This window comes from Micropterus dolomieu, linkage group LG23 (assembly GCF_021292245.1).
Source record: "Micropterus dolomieu isolate WLL.071019.BEF.003 ecotype Adirondacks linkage group LG23, ASM2129224v1, whole genome shotgun sequence".
NCBI classification, from domain to species: domain Eukaryota; kingdom Metazoa; phylum Chordata; class Actinopteri; order Centrarchiformes; family Centrarchidae; genus Micropterus; species Micropterus dolomieu.
Genome location: NC_060172.1, coordinates 25216810 through 25238844, shown reverse-complemented (window position 1 = coordinate 25238844; position 22035 = coordinate 25216810). Strand labels below are relative to the sequence as shown.

The window sequence follows — 22035 nt, the reverse complement described above, 5'->3', positions numbered from 1 at the left end:
TAGCAATAGGAAGCACACGTTTTACACTGGGAACTTCTGGACTTAACTGATAATTGAATGTGGATGAAATTACATTTAGTCATAAAAGATTTTACATCATAATTCAAAGGGTGCAGCTCTAAATAACAGTCATCATCCCTGCTGGAGCCTTACAGAGAAATCAAAGGGACTTCAGAGGTGAAAAGGGCCACTTGTTCAAGACAAACAATGTGGGTAGTGGAGAGAAAAAGGAAAAAATGACATCCGTTTCCTTTCCGACTCCCTAAGGACCTTGGGTTTGTATTTTTTTTTGCCCCAGGGACACAAAATCACAGCATTAAAGTAATTTTGCTCTGTCGCCCGTTGCAGTGTGGTCTGTAAAGGTGAATGACTCCACATGACATTTACTGTCAAAGAGAAAAGCACTGTGAGCTGTCCCAAACCTCTGATGTAATAGCAGTTCACAGCTCTGCGGAAAGTGAACTCAAACAGATAAAAACAAACAGGTGATTTATCAGCCCTGGCTTGACTCACATTTACCAGGATCTGAACTCAAAAGAAAGCAAAAACCAAGAATTATAATAATGCACTGTCGCTACGGCTACTATTTGAATTGCTACAGCACCTTTTTACAAATACAACATATTATGAAATGTAGCGAGCAAAAACAAGTCAATTATGAGATGCAGTAACACTAAAACTGAACTGTTGAATTAGGCCCACTGAGCAAAATCTACGTTATACTGGAAGTACTGTAAGTCACATACAGCATATATGCTCTTGCCAAGACAATTTACTGTAAGCCTCATTTCTGTTTTCTATGGTTCATAGGTTTTATAGTTTTTGCCAAGAACAAATTATTTTATATTAATCAAACAATAAATGCATAAAAAATTTAAATCAAATATATATAAATATAAATACATACAAATATATGTATTAATAAATGATTAATTCAATTATTGTAAACTAATTATTGTTTTTTTAGATATTGAAACATTGCACAGCCCACCTACTCACCGGGCCACTATGCACATTGCGCATTTTAAAATGTATACATTTATATGTATATTTATTCTTCTTATCTTTCATGTTTCCTTTTTTAATTCTTATTTTTCCACCGTGCATTTCACTGCACATATATGAGCATGTGACAAACCTTTTTGCTCTGATCTTGAATCTGTTTCACTGAAAATAATTCAGTGCCTCCTTCTGAATGCCTACATCTTAAAAATGTAGCTTTAACTCGAATCTTAATATTAAATATTAAAAATCATAATCAGTAAGTATAATGTACTATACTATGGTCACTGTTCAAGACATAAAAACATAAAAACACACACATTTTATGTTATATAAATATTAGTCACCAGCACCAGGATACAACAGATCCTCTGTCTTCTCTCACTTCTGCATTCTCTCTGGTGACTGATTATGTAAAGGCTCGTTAATTTTGCATTCAGTTGACAGGTCACATTTCATTTAAATCTGCCTTTAAATTTCTTTTATGTGATTTTTCTCCTGAAAGCAAAGTATGTATCTGCCTCTAACAACCTAAAGTGCCTTGATTCTCTCGAGGACTAAAGCTCCTCAGAGGGCACAAGGGAAATGTTTTAACGTTACTCATTTTGAACACTTTAAAAACACTTTTACATTATGAAATGTGATTTCTATTGCTTTAAACCTAATTGTTTTTTCTCAGGCTGGTTGTTGCCAGCATCTCAAACTTTAATCACATTTTTGTGTTAAAAGGAGTATGAATCCAACCGTCTGATTAAGTACAGGGGGTGGACAGAATATCATGAACACCTGTGCAATCTATTGCAATGCAGTGCAACAGCTAGTGCTATAAATCTTACATTTGTGAAGTTTAATAATTCATGTTGAGGCTATGTCAGAGTGGTATTGATTCACCTCTATAGTAATTTTGGGGGTCATAGCTTGTGTTGTTGTAGTATTACCTCACATCTTATGAGACCTACAAGCTTCACAAAGATAGTATTTATTGTTGTATTGGATTCGATACATTGTACGGGTGTTCCTTTTATTGTGTCCACCCCCTGTACCTGTCTGAGTCAGTTGGACTTAACCTCCGCTCCCTCTGATTCAAGTCACATCAGAACTTTACCCTTCAGTCTGTCTGCAAAACAAGAAACCAGTATCTTAAAAAAAATTCATGAGCACACAGAATAACAAACATTAAAAACCCATGCACAGTACTGACTCTCATGGCCAAATGGATCACATACTGTATGATGTCAAATTAAATGAACATTACACAGTATAAACTACAAACTACCTACAAGGATGTAAAATGTGATTTAACATTCTGTCTCAAGTTTTGTTTGGTTCATGTGAGCATGTAAAAATAAAAACAGTAAAGTATCTCTATTGATTTCTAGTATATATAAAGGTAAATGCTGAATTTAACTTCAGCAGCCGAATGGCAATATTTCATTGATGTTGTGATGTTTTGGCGTGTATTTTACCAGCGGTAGTTACATACAACATATTTTCTTCTCCTTGTTAAATTACCCACACATGCATTTCTGAAAGTGAAATAAGGACAAAGAAATGTGGCAGTCTGATGTGATAGTGTTACACTGATCATCTACTCTCTTTTCTAAACTGAGGGGTCGAGGCAAATTGCCAGCGAGAGGAGACGGCTTCTTTGTGTTATCCCACTGGTAGTATCCATATCCTGCTCACTCAGGAATGGATGACTCGAGTCAATAACAGCAAAGTTTGCTTTGTCTCTTCTCTCACATTATGCCAACCAAGTGTACTGTGGTCAAGATGAAAGCTGAAGAGCAGAGGCAGACAGTCGGGCTCTTACTGCGCCCTGGCGTCTGAAACACAAGATCAGGGGCCTCATTTAAAGAAAGGTTGTACAACAGATTTGATTGAAAAAAAGAATCCTCATCAGAAAGAAAGATCCCAGCTCTTCTGCAGTGCTGAGCATGCTGCACAGCTCTACAAAAGTGAGACTGTGTACTTTTCAATGAAGAACTAACACATTCTTCATCTTACAAATAAATTAAGAAGCAATAAATCTCAGCCCTGCTTTAGTATTCAGTTTGCTGCTACAGTCTTTCATGACCTGCTATGACCAGTAGCTAATAGTGGCTAACATTTGCTAACTTCCTTATATATTTTTTGTATACAAACGTATTTTTTACCAACTTGTATGTAAATAATAGTTCAACCTCTTTGTACAGCTTTGTTGTATTTGTATTAGCTGTATGTCTATTTCTATTTTCCTGTAAATTGTTCTAGATGCGAGTAAATCTAGACCACCTTAAAATAAAACAGCTTTTCTTAACTCAAAATCCTTGTGCGTGTACACATACTGGCCAATAAATCTGAATCTGATTCTTCTAATGTTAGCTAATTTTAAAGTGCAGATATTGTGACTGACTGTATGACTCTTCTCTACTTGTGCTACTGACACACTATGTTTTAGCATCTCAAAGATAAACATTTAAGTGGTTCCATCACAAAATTAAAACAAGAAGTAAACTCACCAGAAAATTCAATGTGCCATTGTCCTGTAATTGCCATGTGTGGCCACAATGGCCACTGTTTATCAAAAAGTTGCATAGTCTCACCTTAAGATTTTAATGCTTCTTCACTCATTTGTATATCTTTGTGTATTTGTACATCAACTTTATGCTCATTATGAAAAATTATCTGAATGTGAGATTCAGATCAAATCTACTTGTACAAATGGGGCCCCTGGTCATATCTTAGACTCTACTACTGCAGGGTTTACCAGGTCAGGGTGGCCATGGATAGACTTTGACTGGCCTTGGGTCAAGACCAACCAAAGGTTTCTGTCAGTCGCTGGATTTTGGTGAGAGGATGTTGGACAAAAAGGTTTGGACCGTTAGTTGTCACTCTGTCATTAGAATTCTCACGTTTGCCTGCGATGCTTAGTCCCCTCAAGACAACGCTGTCCCCCGTGCCTGCCCTAACACCCAGGCGGCAGATTGGAGAGTGCATATATTGATTGTGAAATGAGATTTGATCTTCGCTTTAATCCTTCTGGCATTAGTCTGAATGCTACATTTAAAGATACAAAGCTTTCATGTTGGCCTGTAGATATAAAAAAACAGGGAAAGATGGTTTCTGTCTTTCATAACTACAGGCCAAAAGCATAGAAACAACTACTTTGTCAATATAAAATCAAACACTTAATAATTAGTTTTCGGATCTTCTTCTGTCCTACTTCTGTACTTTGGTTGGTTTCACATCATTGGGCTTTTTTTCCCTCCATTAGCCAAGTAAAGGGTTCCCAGTTGATCACAGTTACACTATAAAAATGGAAAAACAAACAGATATTTTCTGCCCAAAGACTAAAGTCAGTGACGACAGCCTTGCCGATTACTCTGTTCTAGGATACCCGACTTTGGTGACATTGAGGCTGACCTTAGAGTCACCTCCCCCGCTGCCGCACTCTCCCTTGTCGTACCACCATTTGTTTTTCAATTTGTCCAAGAGGCCTTGCTCATTCAGTTTTAACACTGCCAGGTTAACAGCATTTCTTGAAACGATAAAACATAACTTGTAAGAAAATGAACAGGTCCGTGAGAAATCTAATATAGAATATTAGTAAAGAAATAGTGATAAATATCATTGGTTCATAAGGGGAGCACGGGAGGGACAAATTGGTAAAGAATTTCACTGGTGTGGAAGGGTAAGAAGCATTTTTTACAGCAAAGAAAATCTTAAATATTAGAGAGGTGGCATGGAGGGTTACATTGCTTGTAACTGAAGTGTGCGGGATGGGGACATTCTGTCATTGTTGAATTAGAAATAAGAACATCCAGCATGCAGCTTAACATTCATCACAACTGACAGACCAGCATTTTAACTAGCAAAAAAGACATATATCAGTGTTGAATTAGAAGCAAAGCAAAAAGGGCACCACAGAAACCAGGAGGGAGGGGAAAAGAGCAAAACAAACAAGGTTGGGGTAGGTGACAGTGCACATCGGCATTCAAATGGATTTACTGAGAGTGACTAATATACCATTAACCTTAAGAGAGAAGAAAGTAACAGAGACACAAACCAGATACATGGGACAGAACAGAAAATGGCTGAACGTGTTAATTAAATTTAAATAACTCATACTACGGTTCACTCATTGATGCACTTAAAAAAAGAAGAATTAAAGAGTGAGGAAGAAGAAAATGGCAAAAGGAGACATCAGGGTAGGTGGAATACTATAACAACATGGACTATATTGTTATATTATCCCACCCACCTTAATGCAGAGCCTTTAGGTGTAGCCACGCCATAGCCCTTTGAGTCGAGGTTGCCGCCCACTTTCATGGTGTCACATGGCTTCCGCTGCTCTATGTACTCGTTCATGGTGGATTCGAGAAGAAAGGCAAACTTTCCCTTCGACTTTCGTACTCGAGAAACCCCATCTGGTGTTGTCTTGGCAAAGACTGAGGGTTCGGCTGATTTCATGTATGACCACATTTTCTCATAAACTGCTATTTTGGAGCGCTGCATTTGAGGACACAGAGAGAAGACAGAAACAGTTTAGTTATGCACTTAAAAACATAGACAATCATAAAACCATTCACAATGAGCTGCTGTGGGTTTCAGTAAAAGGAAAAGTTTGTCATTTTGGGAAATACGCTCAGTCGCTGTCTTACATGAGAAGATTGATACCACTCTTGTGTCTGTGTGCTAAGGGTAGAGCTGGAGCCAGGAGACAAATAACGGGACTGTACGAAAATTATTGAAGTGGGGGCTGAATCTGATATTTACTTTTCTAAAAAGGCAAGACCCTCTCAAGAAGTATCAGTATTGTCAATGGACCCTCTCCTTGGTTTACAAAAACTGCATTAGTCTCCCCCAGTCTCTCAAAATAATATATTTATGGAAAACATAACAATCAAATCAACTAAATCAGCTAAATCAACAGCTAGCACTGATACCAAATGACTAAACAAGGCTCAAATACACTCTCTGGAGAGATCATGTTAAATGACTGATCACAATAAAGACCAACATCTATTCTGTTTCTCAAAACTGACTTATGGCTCCTATAATAGTTTTACGTTTGTATTTTTACAAAAAATGTTAAAATAAAACAAAATATGAGTTATGAGAAAAAAGTTAAAAGGCACTCCTCTGTTCTCCAAAAAAGTTTACCCTAGACTACCCTCTTCCGCAGGAAGGAAAACGTCTCAGGTTACGACTGTAACCATAGTTCCCTGAGAGAGCGAACGAGATTATGCGTCGATAATGCTTTGGGAACGCCCCCAGCGTGAATGCGTCTGAAGCATCTATGTCAACTAGTCCAATGGAAGGAATGAACGTCACCAGCCTTACTGCCTCAACAGGATGTCTGCTCATATATTCTGGCCCCCAGGAATATACACTGCCCTCAGAGAGTGTATTTTCCCTAGGGACCACAGGAGGATCTGGTGTGCCAGTTTGCAAAGCGGACGTGAACGCAGACCCCCCTGACGGTTCAGGTAAGAGACCACCGATGTGTTGTCTGTTCAGACAAGCACATGATGGCCCCTCAAGTCTGGGAGGAAATGTCTCAATGCATCTCCAGGCAATTTATGTGCCGGTGAGGGAAGCATCTGTCGAGATCGCAACACGAGGACAAAGAGCTCCCAACGCTGGACCCTGGGTTAAGAACCAGTGTTTCCTCCATATAACCAAGGTGCGGAGACACCGCCGCGTGATCTTGATCATACGGAGTGGGTTTCCCCTCGGGGAGAACCCTCTGGTCCTGAGCCACCACTGCAAAGGTCTCATGTACAGCAGGCCAAAGGGTATCACATTGGACGCTGCTGCCATGAGGCCTAACAGTTTCTCGAACTGTTTCACAGTGCGTGACTGGCCTAGCTTTAGCTCTTTTGTGGCTGTAAGGATAGTAGCTACACGAGCGGGCGACAGAGTGCCTCGCATCATGACTGAATCCCATACAACACCAAGGAAAGTGGTTCTCTGTACTGGAGAAAGCACACTCTTCTTGGCATTGAGCCTTAACCCAAATCTTTGCATATGAGCGAGGACGACATCTCGATGCCGAACCGCTAACTGTTCTGACTCTGCTAGAATCAGCCAGTAGTCTATGTAGTTCAGAATACGTATGCCCTGCAGCCTGAGCGGGGCCAGGGCTGCATCTACGCATTTTGTGAACGTGCGGGGTGATAAAGCTAGACCGAAAGGAAGTACCCGATACTGGAATTCTTTGCCCCCGAAAGAAAACCTCAGGAACCTCCTGTGCTGAGGGAGGATGGAGACATGGAAGTAAGCATCTTTCAGATCTATCGTGACAAACCAGTCCGCGGATCTGATTTGAGTCACGATCTGTTTGAGTGTTAGCATCTTGAACTTGAGTTTCTGTACTGAACGATTCAACAGACGAACATCTAAAATGGGACGCAACCCTCCATCCTTCTTTGGAACAATGAAATAACAGCTGTTAAAACCCGACTCTCTGTCGGGTGAGTACACCTGTTCTATAACTTCCTTCGCTAACAGGGCCTTTACCTCTTGCTTCATTACCAGAGCCTGCTTGGGATGCACTAGCGTGAGCAACACCCCATTGAATCGAGGAGGACGAGAACCAAACTGGATTCTGTATCCTTTCTCTATTATATGCAGGATCCACTGAGATATATTAGGAAGTTTTTTCCATTCTGACAGAAAATCTACTAAGGGGACCAGCCTCTCGAGGCTGGCCTCTGGTGTGAGTGAGGCACTCACTACCCGAACTGACTGCTTTTGAACCCTTCTCAGAGAGTTCATGTCTGACGTTCGCTGGAGACCACTGCGCCCCGAAGCACCAAGGGTGGTGGGGTTGGCAGCATGATCCCCTGAGGACACCAAGGTGGACCGGACACCGTATACTGAGGTGTGACCCGCTCCACCCCGGGTAGGGCTGTCCTCACAGGACCTTTTCTTCTGTGCCGAAGCTTTCTTAGTCTGAAGAATGGTCCTCAGATCCGGCTTCGACTTAGAGGGCTTCGGCTGAGAGCGTTGCGTCTGCTTCCAGTGTTTCCGTGGAGGTGCACGAGATGCACCTCCAGTGCACTGGAGCACTGCCATCGTGTGAAGACATGCTCCAGCTTGACGTGCTGCCGTATATGCTTTGGCCACTAAGTTGGATGTTGTTTTTAGAGGCTTAGTGGGCAAAGCCGAGACCTTCAGAGACGATGCTGGACCGGGCGATAGATAACTCGCAAGCGTCTGCTCGGCCCGGGGCATCGACTCATAACCATACTCCTTTAACCCTTTTATACCTGAATATAATCGAACTTGAGGTCTAAATAATCGTGAAGAATATGGTTTATTCCACGATCTAGACAGCTCACTGTGAAGATCGGGGAAAAAGGGAAGGCCTTGTGGTGGAGGTGAAACACTAGATGTTAAGAAGCACTCGTCTAATTTACTTTTAGGACGAGCGCCCTTTTTTCGGCTGGCCAATCAATATGTAATTTATCTACAGCACAAGTGATCACCTCCACCAGCTAATCATATGCTGAGGAAATAGCTGGCGAATCTATTTCCCCCGTGAGTGTGCTTTCACTTGCCATGCTCAGCACATCAACCTCCTCGGAGTAAGAGCACTGAAGCATAGGCGAGCTCTCTCCCCAGGCGGAAGAAGCCGCAGAGCAGGCTTCCGACACCGGGGGGAGAGCACTGGATCTTTCAGGTAAGGAAGGAGAAAAGGCCCTCGGACCCGTCTCCAACCCCTCTGAAAGATCCTTTTGCGATCCCCAGGAATGCATTCTCCGTGTTGCCTTGGCAACAGCGGATCCTGCACCCTGAGGATCGCGAGCCTGGCCACTCTCATTGAATAGTGACAGGTGGGAGCGAAGCATGCGAAGCATGCGAAGCGGTAACATCTCGCAATGCTGGCATTCAGCCCCCTCGAAGGCTGAAACCGCATGCTCCACTCCCAAACAAATGACACAAAGCTCGTGTGTATCCCCACCCGTTAAATAACGTGGGCAGGGAGAAGCACACTGCTTGTACATTTGTTTCGCCATAATAAATACTTCCAATAGTAACAGACAACAATAAATAGACAGGACAGTAGTACACAGATCGCTTGCTGAGGCAACAGAAGCTGATGCCGGTTTGCACCGGATGCGCTTTTATCTCTTCCTGGTCATGACGTCACCAGCCCATGACATTCATTCCTTCCGTTGGACTAGTTGACATAGATGCTTCAGACACATTCACGCTGGGGGCATTCCCAAAGTGTTATCGACGCATAGCGAGTTCCCTTGAAAGGGAACATATTTTTATACAGTCCCTTACAGTGGAGGCACAGGAAATAGCTAACCTGGTTCTTGCAATTCAGGAGCATCCCTACCAGCCCCTCTAAAGGTCTCTGAAGTTATATCTTGTTTGTTTAATCCCGACACAACCAGAAATGTAGTCTTTGTGCTAAGCTAAGATAATCGACTCCCTGCTCTAGCTCCATACACACGAGAGTGGTATCAATCTTCTCATCAATCCCAGAACAAGACAGTTAATAAGCGTAAAATGTCAAACTGATCCTCTAAAGTACGGAAAAAATAATGTCTGCACTTCCTGGTCAAGCCCTAGTCCATGATGTCACATTGGTGTGAGCAGAAGTGCAATATGCTTAAACATTTCAACACACAGAGGGGCAGTGCCCTTACAGCTTTCGGCTTCTTCTAATTTAGAGTGGATTTATCCTTTACATGTAAACAGTACAGCGGAGGTTGTGGGCTTCTTGCCAGCAGCCTGAAGTCTGACAATCTGGCAGCTCAGCAGAAGCAAAATGCAGGCCATGTTTGGTATCAATGTTAACAGACAGAAGTGACCTCCTCCTCCTCCTCAGTTTGTGCCCCTGCCAGCAGGTCACAGCTGGAGTCACAATCATCATGGTTTCATTTTTATTTAAATAAAATCATCCATTTTATCAGTCTATTTGACTATTGTGCTTATTCAACATTTACATTTTAAGGCCTGTTGTGCAACTTGATGATATAACAGCTTGAAATACGGTGTGTAGGTATTGAAGACATAAACAAGTATGGGACACCTGTAGGCTCTCCCCTGAATCTTTAAGTGCAGAAACTTCCAGTACACGCACACGTGGCTGCAGCACACCAGGGTTATTGTGCATACCTGTAAAGTGCCTCAAGTCAATAATGCAGCCAACAGCTCCCTCTCTATACTCTATTTAATATAAATTAAATAAAAAGTATTTTAGCGGCCATGTCAGGGCGTCATCTATGGTGCAGAGTTACAAGTCGTTTATTATGATATATTTATTTTGGGTTTTATACTACATCATATGTGTTTTAAAGATGATTATTGTTTAATATGTTCTGTATTATATAATATACAGTATGTTCTATTTTATAGTATGTGTAATATAAGTCTGTATTATGGTAAAAGAGAAAAGGGTGGAAAGAAGTGAGGACGGAGAGACAAACTAGCTAGAGAATCTATTTGAATGTCATTCTGTCTCAGTGGTAAAGTCACTCTCTTCAATTTAATCACACATTATGTTGCGTAAGTTGATCTAATTATGTTTCATAATATAAGACCTACAATTTTTTATGTTTTTCCTTTAATATGGTATTCCACATTAATATAAACTAACCCAGTTCAAAAACGATTGAAATCATGAGGGATCAGGCACTTCTATTGAATTGTCATCTCTTCTCACATGATACTCGTTGATCCATATGACATTAGATTGTACTATTTGTTGTTTGACAGTCTATAGGACTGCTTTTGTAATGATAATATCTTTACACATTTGACCTGCTTACTCTGCTTAAAGACGGCCCAGTCAGCTGCCAGCTGGAGCTGCTATAGACGTGCACAGCCCTGCCCTGCTCTGACACTCAGTACGCTGCTAAAAATGGCCAGCGAGAGGCCGATCGCCGGTCACCAGGGAGCTGGAGTACACAGCTGTCTACAATAGAAGACCAGGCTAATGTGACCTTCTGCTGAGCTTGGTGAGGGAGCTTTTCATATTTCTACATGTCTGCTTGTAAGGATTGTGATTAAGGTACATTACAGGCAGGTTCATAATCTGGCAAACAGAAAGCAGAAGTGTGAACAAAACATCTAAAACCAGGACATGTTCACAGAGAAAATTAAATAATATTACTTTTGTATGATTTACATAACATTTTATTTCCCTTTTATAATTTATTAGTGCTCAAACATATTTCTCATTTACAACAGCAAATTATAGTTTGCTATTCTGTGTTTCTTTATTTATTGCATGTTTAATTATTAATTAATTAGTTCTTGTTATAACTGGGCACTAACATATGTCTTTACTTGCTTATTTATAACATTTGATGTAAATGATGTTTGTAATATTTGACTGGTTTTATCCAGATTGTATTTTCAGCAGTTGTGTGAGTCAATCCCACATCACATCTGGTAGGTGAAACAAACTATGTCAGCTCAGTGCTGTGTACGGCCCTGTTGTGTAAATAATTCACCAGAGATGTAATGGATTGTGGGCTCAGGCTAGTAAGTGAATCATTCTTGACATATGCACGATTTCAGTTCAGTTGAGTGTACATGTAAACACTCTTAACATGACAGTAATAGCTGATGACAGGCTTGACCATAGTGTGAAAACAGCAATTCTTTTCTGGGTTACATGAAGGAGGAGGTCGGTCGCCTGTGTTGAAATCTGTGAAACTCCTCATGCTGTCATAATTCTCACCAAGCAACAACAAAGACAAAGTATTCAATAAATTAATATTAATGATCTTTTAACTGACAAACAGGTCATCCTTTGGCCAGCGAGGATTTTTGTTTTTACTGCCCCTCATGCATCCTGGAAATAAACAGGTCTAAACTCAAATACTTCCAGCTACCAGTTCATCTGTCAGTACTGAAGGCCTGAGAGTGATTCATGGCCCTCTGTGTGTGTCTGTCACGCTGTCATCCTAAAACAGAGTCGACAGGCCAAACAAAGCATGTGTAATCTTTCTGCTGTTTTATTTTTATCTGCATGCAATTCTTAGTTGCATGCATGGTGACTAATTCACTGCATATTCATGATCAGTGGAAACAAATGAATAAAGTAACTAAATAGTAGCATGGCTTGTTTAGCACTAATACATAGTCAAAGTAAAAACTAAAAACTATCCCTAACACATTTTAAGTTTATAATAGAAATTAAACAAACAGCAACATATATATCCTTCCTCTTACTACTTCTTACTTGTGCTCTCTTTTGCCACTTTTACTAACATTATTCACAGTCAACCCCTTAAACCTCTATATACACGGTACAGAACACAACCGAATGAGCCGAGTAAGTTGCCAGTCTCAGTGGCTTGTTGAAAATAATACTGGAAAATGTAGAAAATCACAGATGTATTGTAAGTAGAAGCAGGTGAAGCGGGTTGAGGAAATAACATCCGCAACAATCCATCACAAAATAATTCATCTAATGTGTAGATGTAAGAGCTTTCTTTCCTTTGGCTTGACACTTGGGGACATATCTTATTTGCTTTCTTGCAGAGAATTTCATGAGAAGATAAATAGTGCTCTTATTTTTGTCTGGTAAGTATGAAGCTGGAGCCAGGATACAATTAGCTTAGCTTAGCATACAGGCTGAAAGCAGGGGGAAACAGCTAGCCTGGCTCTGTCCAAAGTTTAGAAAATCTTCCTACTAAAACTTCTACAGCTCACTAACACATTGTATCTCATGTGTTTTAATCTCTACAAAAACTGAAATGTAAAAATGACAAGCTGTGGTTTTATGGGGAAATAGTTTCCCTGTGAAACAAGGACTTTTCAAAAATCTTGTTTTTACATTTCTGTTTGTATATGGAGTAAACAAAGGACATTTAGCGTGTTAATTAGTGAGCTTTAGAGGTGCTGGTGTCAGATTTTCAAAACTCTGGACAGAGGCATGCTAGCTTTTTTCCCTGCTTCTAGTCTTTATGTTAAACTAAGCTAATCATCTAGTAGTTCCAGTTTCATATTTAGTGTACAGACGTGACAGTGGTATCAGTATTATTTTGATCTAACTCTTACGAAAGAGAATGAGCATATTTCCCTAAATGTAGACCAATTTCTATGAATATGGTATACACATATCCTAAACCAGATTTGATACCTATGGTCTGAATTGTGGAATTAGCAGAAAGAAATAAACAAATGTAGGTAATGCAGATGAGGATAAAAATTAAAAAAGTAAATCCATAACTCCAAGGCTTTGCAAAGCCCAGTGGTTTGAGAACAAAGCATGTTTTAAATCTTTCTGAAAACCAGAAGATGAGTTATTTATCATCATATATTATGTGCATTGAGGAGGCTGTATGATCTGGATTAAGTGATGCAACCCTCTTTAAAGATCAACGTAAACGATATTTACAGCTCCTATTAATCATTAGCTTTGAATCACCAGATTTCAATAACCGTTGCTTAGATTGGCTCCTCTGCACTGACATCTCTAGTTTGGAGGAAGAAAGGCAGAATATTTGTCACTCAGGATGAAGTCACTACACGCCTGTCAATTATCTCCTCAGGAACACCTTTGACAAATCACAGCCTGCCAAATACATCACGGATTAGCACATCTACCGCTGCTTATGCAGCTGCTTTTAATGTGATGATTCACCAGGAAGCCTCAAAAATAATCAATTTAATATATTTGGTTAATTAGAATGTTTCTTTAAAAACATCCAATAGACACGTCAAATGAGTATTTTTAGGGCTGCTAGATGTGTAAGTCACCTACAATACTTTCTTTGTTTACTTCATCATCTCTTTTATAATGTTAAGTTATAAAGACAAATGGAGATGTCTGCTGAAAAGTCTCCATTTTGATGGTATTGCACTGTCGCTCTTCTCGCATCATAAACTCATTTTCAACTTCAATGGCAAAAAACACAACTCCTCCAAACTTTAATGTCCTGTTTAATATCACCTCGTTTTTCAGTCCCTGCTGATGATCATTACACAATAAAAAGGGAAAAAAACAACACAATCTTTTTCGTCTGTGAGACTCTACAGCTACATCTGATATGAAATGCTTAGCCTCCTAAATAGATCTTTGAAACTGTTGAACATTTTAGAATCTGTGGCAACCAGCTCCTTGAATTTCCCTGCAGTCTTTGGATTCTCTTTGCAAAACAAAATCTTTTCTGAGCAGCCACACTTTTCATGTTTAATGATGTTTAAAGCATTGCAGTGCAGGACACAGCGAGTTACTGATGGCCTCCTCCACACTGATTGTAGCGATTGCTCCATTTGAATGCTTTTAGACCTCAGTTCAGCTTGGCACAGCAGACTATGCCATTGTGCCGCATTGCTTTTATAAATGAGCTGGGTCACAGAAGCATTACACATGCCTCCACTGGTCTCACATCCCTGCAAAATCATTCCTTTGCACTATTAAACACACAAACAATAATAAGAATCTTTCATCCCAAAGGTAATGTTGTCTCTTTTGGCTTTTACGCCTCTTCTCTTGAGAGCTATGCATACTTTTATTTGATTATGTATGGACTGGCTCTGTCCTGCCGGCAGTGAATGTAAAATGGAGCAAATAACAGACAGATACATGCTGTCCCTTACTGGATTGTAGCATATTTACACAAGCTGTCTGCAAATCTCAGAAGAGATTGTAAGATAACTCCCAGTGGACTGAGGCAGTGTCTGAAACCAACACACAATGCCTTCCTGATCACTCCCAAGTCTAACCGAATCCAGGGTTTGTATTTATGAAACGTCTCAGACTCGCAGCAATACCAAGAGACCGTCTAGGACTAAAAATAGACACAGCTCAGAGCTGGACATTGGATGTGAATGACATTTCCATTTCCAAGGAATAGGACGTCTTCTTTTAAAATTGCAGTTTTGTGACAGAAGCCCACAAATTGGAATTATAATGACATCTTGTAGTTCTTCTTGAAGGTTTTTTCTAAAGTTTCAAACACATAGACAGAAGTGGCCTGACAATCAGACTGAACCGTCATTTAATTTCACTTGTATGAATTGCTGCACAAATCAAAGATGTGGGCAGTGATTCGGGGGCTTACACAGAGCTACATCATCACAGTTTGATGCAGAATCTCAAAATGGTTTACTTATTATAAGACCTACAAGCTTACACAACCTGTCACCTGCTTTTCTGAATGGCCAACACTAACTGACGTTAAATTAGCAGTGTTTTTACGACCGCAGCCTTATCTGTTTTTTATTACAAGACGTTAATGCACTGTGTGACCTTGTTGAGAATATTTGCGCCCTTGCTTTGGCAGCACTTTTGTGTAGCGGAGATAGAAGTTAATCTGCATATTAGTGGAGGCAAAGTGAGGCTAATCAAAGTTTGGTTTATGACTCTGGTGGTGGTTGGACGAGGGAGCATAATTGTCTCAGTAGAGTAGCTGAGTTATTCCTGTTGCCAGAAAGTATAAAGCTGGAATAAAAACGTTTGGTTTTGATGGAGAGAATCAAAGTTAATTTTGTGGGCAAAATGGATTTGCAACCAGGCTGATAACAGGCGTTCCCTCCTAAGCCTCATGCCATGATTTAGTTTTGTGGTCACAGTAGGACTGGTGTTCTGTTCTGACACTTTTAAAATATGAGCTCATCTTGGCAATCCATCCCAAAGCAGCGTCTTTTAAGCTACTGAACAAAATAAATGCATGTTTACTCCTTTAGTAATACTTAATTCGTTTTTATAAAACAATGTGTACCACTGATTTATGATGTACTGAATTAATCAAGTGTAGTTGTAGGATTACTACTTTGGAAGTGCTGAATCAGAGAAAAAATACAATTCTAGACATTCGATTTATTACCTGGCAGGCAATAAATCAAAACCCACAGGAATACTCCAGAGACTTCTGTGCTTGTGGCCAACATTAACTACTGTTAGAGCAGCTCTCGTTATACAGTGCAGTGACAGCATGGACGACAGCCAGTTGAGACACTCACCCTAAAGAACTCCTTGGTGGAGCCTGAGTCTAACGTCCCATAGGCAATCTCTGTCTGCTTGGCCAGGTCCTCTGCACTCTCGATGGGAGAAACCATTCTCTCCACGGTGAGGAAGGCAGCCAGGTTAGCCGTGTAGGAGGAGATGATGATGAGGGTGAAGAACCACCACACTCCTCCGACGATACGCCCGGACAGAGACCTGAGAGGAGGAATCAGAGCAGAGACATGAGAGCAGCATGCTCAAATCTACAAAGTGAGGGGAAGAAAGTGACTCCTATGACACATTACCAGCTCAGACCTGGCTCCATAATTTGAGGAATTTTGTACTTTTAGAGAAATTGTCCAGGTAACCCATTAAGTGATGAGAACTGCAATATTATCCCCTTTCCCCTTCTCCCTGCTCCATGCTAACAAGTTTTTGCATAAAGGAATTAGGTGAGACCTTAAGAGTCCATAGGTGTGAGTGTGAGTGTGGTTGTTTGTCTATGTGAGGCCCTGCGATGGACTGGCAACCTGTCCAGGGTGTACCCCGCCTTTCGCCCAATGTCAGCTGGGATTGGCTCCAGCCCCACGCGACCCTGTACGCAGGATAAGCGGTTGACGATGGATGGCTGGATGGATGGATGGAATTAGGTGAAGTATCATTAACTCAATATAGCTGCCTTTACAGCTGATTCATTCTTTGAAAGGCTCATTAATACAACATACTGTAACTATGTCCCCATTTTGGAACTAATTCAGGTGAGCAACCATCCCAGAAAGCCAACTATGCTCAGTCCAACAGCAGCCTAAATCCAGCAGCCTGCAGAATCACGCCAGACCTTTGATGAGTGCTGCCCTAGAATCTGGCCAAGATTACTTGGGTTAATTCCAGGGAATGCTGGCTCATTGTTAGCCTGAGTACTGCTATACTGTGTATATTTGTTGTCTTTGGTGAAACAAAGCAGGTCCTGGTCAACTTGACATTACCAAACAACTGTGAGGATTTTGGTGCTTCAGGTGTATCTGTTGGTTTAAAGCTGCAGCCAGTGTTTGGTGCATCTGTTGTAAAATGTAACGCTCTCGACCACAAGTTTAGACCAGAGGGGACAGAACAAGTCTGAAGTAAAAGCACCATGAGGCTCGGTCTGCTGTTGAAGTCACGGTGTGATAAGCCAAACCGCTTCGTCACATAGATACTCCCATCCTGCTCACTGGTCCTTAACTAATTCTTCAGTTTTCACATAAACGTAAAGGCTCCGACTTTAAAACTGTGCCTCGCAGTGCAACCTTGGGTTCATATTTTTAAATTTGACTATTCTCTCTGGTACCACCCCCTACTTCCACGATCACACATGCATTCCACCGAGTGTGCTGCTGTCAGATGAACTCACATTTCTTACGAGGAACGAGGATCCATTTACACCGCATCACTGCATTGCAGATGTACTGGTCTAGATTTCTCCTAATATATTGTATTCATAGCTTATTCAAGTATTCATGCTTTCCTTGTGGCGCTTTCAAGTTGTAAATATTTAGTTTGTACTTCAGAGTTGCAATCAAACCCCACAATATGTTGTGACGGCCTCATCAAGGTTTTTATTCTAGGCGGATTTTGTTGAATTCTTCTCTGTAATTGGCTTATAATTGTGATGATTATAAAGAATGAGATCACATTAAGGTCAATGATACTTGTGAGGAGTTTGTCTAAATGTGGTTGTGGCAGATGCAAAGTTGAAGCCACAAAAATGCACTAGAGACAATATGTAGAAAACAGACAATACACTTCACCATCTGGTGATGACAGTGCCCTGAAAACTACTGGGGTCTCATATATAAAAGGTGCGTATGTACAAAACAGGGATGGAAATGTGCATACGCCACTTCCCAAGCAAAGGTTGTGATCTATAAAAAACAAACTTGGACATGGAGCTCCCTCACATGCGCCACATTTCAAGTTCATTATGATTTATAAAAGGAACTTGCTTACAAGTGTGCATTCACACGGTTTTATAAGTGTGAATATTTTTGGCTTTTAAGGTACACCTTTAGTGAGGTTTCTACGCACAGTTTTAGAAATGAGACCCCTGGTCTGTGTCAGGGCTATAGCAAAAACTCTGCAAGTCTCAGCTTTCCAGAAGCTGCTCCTCTCCGATCATATGCAGCTGTCATCAGAATCAATCCGCTAATGGGACAACTTACCATGCTGACATCCAGCTGTGCAGCTGACAATCCACAATATGGACAGTGAAACGCTATTTAGATGCACTTGTCATTCAGAAACTACACTATCTTTTTTATGTTAAATGACCGTGTTACTAAATGTGAGCATTATTAGATACACTTTTTATTTATACAGATATTGTGCCACCATCTATCAGATGTTTCCTCTTAGTGAATATGAATAATCAAAGGGTTGTTCTCTGCGTGTTTCCCTGAAAAAGAATAAAAGCTGAAAGAATGCTAAATGTCCCACTATTAGAAACCAACATTTTTTCTCTATATGGCATATCATTAATCGACTAAATAAGACTCTGTGAAAACGTCTCCTTGATTTTTTTACTTCAACCAACTTCTCTGCAACCTTTCCAAAGTCCCATAAGAAAGGATGACAGAGGCAAGAATCCTTGAAGAAGAGGTCAGGCATGCCACAACAGTGATGAGTAAAGAGATGGATGATGAGTAAATAGACTGGATGGCTGAATGGCCATTGCATTGGGAAAATACATAATGTAGTTGTGGTGCCACACAAAATACGTTATATGCACCAAGTTGATGACCGTAAAATGGGACATGCAGCAAAAACACGGTAGCCCTCCAAGAGTCATGGGGAATTCAGGCGGCTACTTTGAATGAAATGTAATGACCCCAGTGCATTTTACAGCCCTCAGCATGGTGGATATAAGTTATTTTGTGGATGCAAAGCATCGCTGCCAGCATGCAGCAATAAAACAAATGGATGCACAGGGGTTGCTCAGAGAAAGAAATGGGAGGAATGTACAGTGAAGTGAAGCATGAGGACAGCAGCACTACCAAAGCTCAAAATAACCTATATGCACCATGGCAGGATGGAGATGTATGCATGGGACTATAAAATGCAGAGAGATGATGAGGACAACTGAGAGGTGACGGATAGTGAACACAACAACAAACCTTGGTGAGATATCGCATCCTTGCTGCATGAAGGCACCCAGGGAGAACCACAGGCTATTAAAAATCCCAAAGTCGTTTGGCGGGTCTGGGGGGCTCTGAGGGTCTTTGACCTCATCATTCTCGTCCAAGTGCCACTCGTAAGGGCTGAAGCGGCTCACCAGGAAGAGCACCACACTCACGCCGATATAGGCAAAAACTATACACATCCAAATCTCATAGGCCAGTGGGTCCAGGAAGGAAAACACCCCAGGCTTGGACTTTTGAGGCTTCTTAATCATAATGGAGATGCCCAAGCTCATAAAGGGCTTAGAGAAGTCTATCACTTCTTCCCGTACCAACGTTATAGTTAGAGGAGCCACGGCTATGTCAGCTCTCTGTGAAAATGGAAAACAGGCACACAGGGAGTTAGTCTTTCAGAACAAACCATAAATAACCCCCCAAAGTGTTAAATAACCCACAGTCAAGCCAAGAACCATGACTATATATAAGTTACACTGTCCTATAATCATGTCCTATGATAACATGGCCAGGCATGCTTTAAAGTGAATCCATGGAGTAAACAGCGTGGACACAGTGAGATGAGGCAGCTTTGACTATACTGAATAGCAGACCTGTGATAAAGCCTCCCATCTGAAAATGAGTCACTCAGCATTTGTGTTGGCTAATGTCATTGTCTCGATCCAAATCTCCTCCATGAATAAGGCAGAAGGTCGGAAGACAGAGGTGGGGGAGATTTATGTAAGCGGTCCGTGAAATGTGAATCAGCCTGTTAAATTCATGTCCATCAGATCCTCTGCGATACCTGACAGGCTCATCTGTTAGTATCTTACTGCAGTGACAAATGTTGGCAGGGAGATGCTCTGAGGGGCGAGTAGTAAAGTAACTGATCTTAAAAATGCATAACACAAAGGATTCATATCTTAAATAAAATTAGGAGGGGTGTCAGCCAAATGCAGGTGTCCAGTCTTCATTACCTGTTTTCGGTGCCATTTATTTGTTTGTTAGTTTATCAGCCGGATTATGGAATAACTACTAGCCCGATTTTCATGACACTTAGTGGAGCAAGGCCAAAGAACAAGGACAAGCCCGTTAAGGTTTGGAGCAGATCGGCCACACAAATCATTTTTCACTTCGGTTGGGTTCATGTGTGTTATACAGCTTTGTTCTGTTGTTTGAGCATTTGATATATCTGTAGTTATAATTGTAGCTTAACATAATGTTTTTTGATTTCTACACTATATGGCGGATACTACAGTTACTTCACTATGAGTAAATATTAAGGTGCTAAATCATACTGGTTTGTGTTTTTCTATATGCAAATTTAAATTTGACTCAAGTAAAAATGTCTTCCTTGTGAACATACAGTTCTCCAAACTGTTTTTGATAACAAACTGCTATGTCTATGACGTTATTTCAGTCTAACCATCTGTACATATGTAAATGATAAAGTGTGTTCTGGTTTTCACAAATGTATGTTAAGTGTGTAATATTTCCAATTTAGGAGTACATAATAAATGAACAGCTGACACCATGAGGCTTCAGCTAGGCACTACCATATTTTGACTGTAATTCTGTAATTTTGGAAATATATCCAGACATAGTGGTTGCGCTTCCAGATCATAGAAGACTGGACTATTGGCCTTGGGGGAGATCTGTGAGTGCCCTTCTAGTTTTTTATGAGTCAATTTACATCTGAATTGCTAATTAATGACAATACAAATTCAGATTTGATGCAGAAATAATAGCAATGGTCTTGTAATAGCCATTTCAATTCTTACGGGGGTGGGGGTAGGGGTAATTTCTTTCTGTCTAGGCTTTTATTAATACTGGTAGGGCTACATGAGAGTAGAGTGGTGTGTGAAACAGCCATAACAACAGAAACTACAGGTGTTAAATTGAGAAATCATTATTCAGTCAGCAGCTGAGGTCTCATAAAAGATGCAAATAATCTTGTTAGAGCCAGTTCAAGTGTGAGTGACCCACGAAATGCATGACAAAAAACCAGTCTAGGCAATTTCACAGTTGACAAAGGTTTTCCAAAACTAACTCATTCTCCCACTTATATGTTGCAAAATATGTTGTGGAAGTGCAACATATTTTTGTTTTTTGTTTTTTAATTACTGCCACTATCTTTGAATAATCGAGTATAATAAAGCTGTAATCTTACTACTTTAAAACAACAGCTTTCACATTTGTCTTCTGCTTATCATGGCATGGAGGAAATTTTATTCCCCTGTGTGACAAGAAGAATGAAATTGATCAAGATTGATGTTTTACATGGTAACATTCACTTTAATCTTGGTTTGTTTTGACTAAAAATGGATTGAGTGAGTTTTTTAAAACCTATCATCTGGAGGATACTTTACTTTAGTTACTTTACTTTACAATAATCTGAACACATCCAAGGCTTAAGTAGATGGAAATGATAAAAGCACAGTTTTTCCCTCCCCCTTATGAGCTACAAAGGCAGACTGACACTTACCCCATAAACCAGTTCACCCACCATCCCATTCCACGTCTTGGTCTCTGGATCTCTGGCTCCGTACTTCCCATCGGGAACTACTGACAGTTTATATCTTATCCCCACATGTTTTGCAATTTCAGAAGCTAAATCGACACAGTAGCCTTCATATCTGTCATTCCCATCCATCTGCATATAGTTTTTCTTGTACATCACATACGGAGCTTCCTGTTAATCAGACATAATTTTGAGTTCATTGAAAAGAAAGCACACATCCACAGTGGCCAGACCGCAATGGTCACACACAAGGCCTTGATTGGCACTGTAGCATGCACAAGTGCAGGGGTGACAAACAAACAGATGTGGGGGGACACAAAAAGACAGACAGAGCAGAGGTTAAAAGGATCTACACAGCGTCAGTTGCAGGCGTGTTATTGGGGGAATCCACAGACTAAAAAAACGGCTGCTGAAGTAAAGACGCCGACTGGGCCAGCGGGAGGAGGGAAGCATCTAAC

General features: G+C 40.6%; 1 protein-coding gene across 1 annotated transcript in view; it reads right to left on the bottom strand.

Annotated features, from left to right (window-relative positions):
* gria3a (glutamate receptor, ionotropic, AMPA 3a) overlaps window positions 1–22035 on the bottom strand; it is a 72489-nt gene that overhangs the window by 4033 nt on the left and 46421 nt on the right. Inside the window, exons 10-14 of the mRNA XM_046040385.1 lie at window positions 21542–21748; window positions 19060–19433; window positions 15928–16126; window positions 5246–5493; window positions 4408–4522 (exon numbers count right to left, since the gene is read on the bottom strand). Of these exons, the coding sequence (XP_045896341.1) occupies window positions 4408–4522; window positions 5246–5493; window positions 15928–16126; window positions 19060–19433; window positions 21542–21748 (1143 nt within the window). The remainder of the gene's footprint in view (window positions 1–4407; window positions 4523–5245; window positions 5494–15927; window positions 16127–19059; window positions 19434–21541; window positions 21749–22035) is intronic.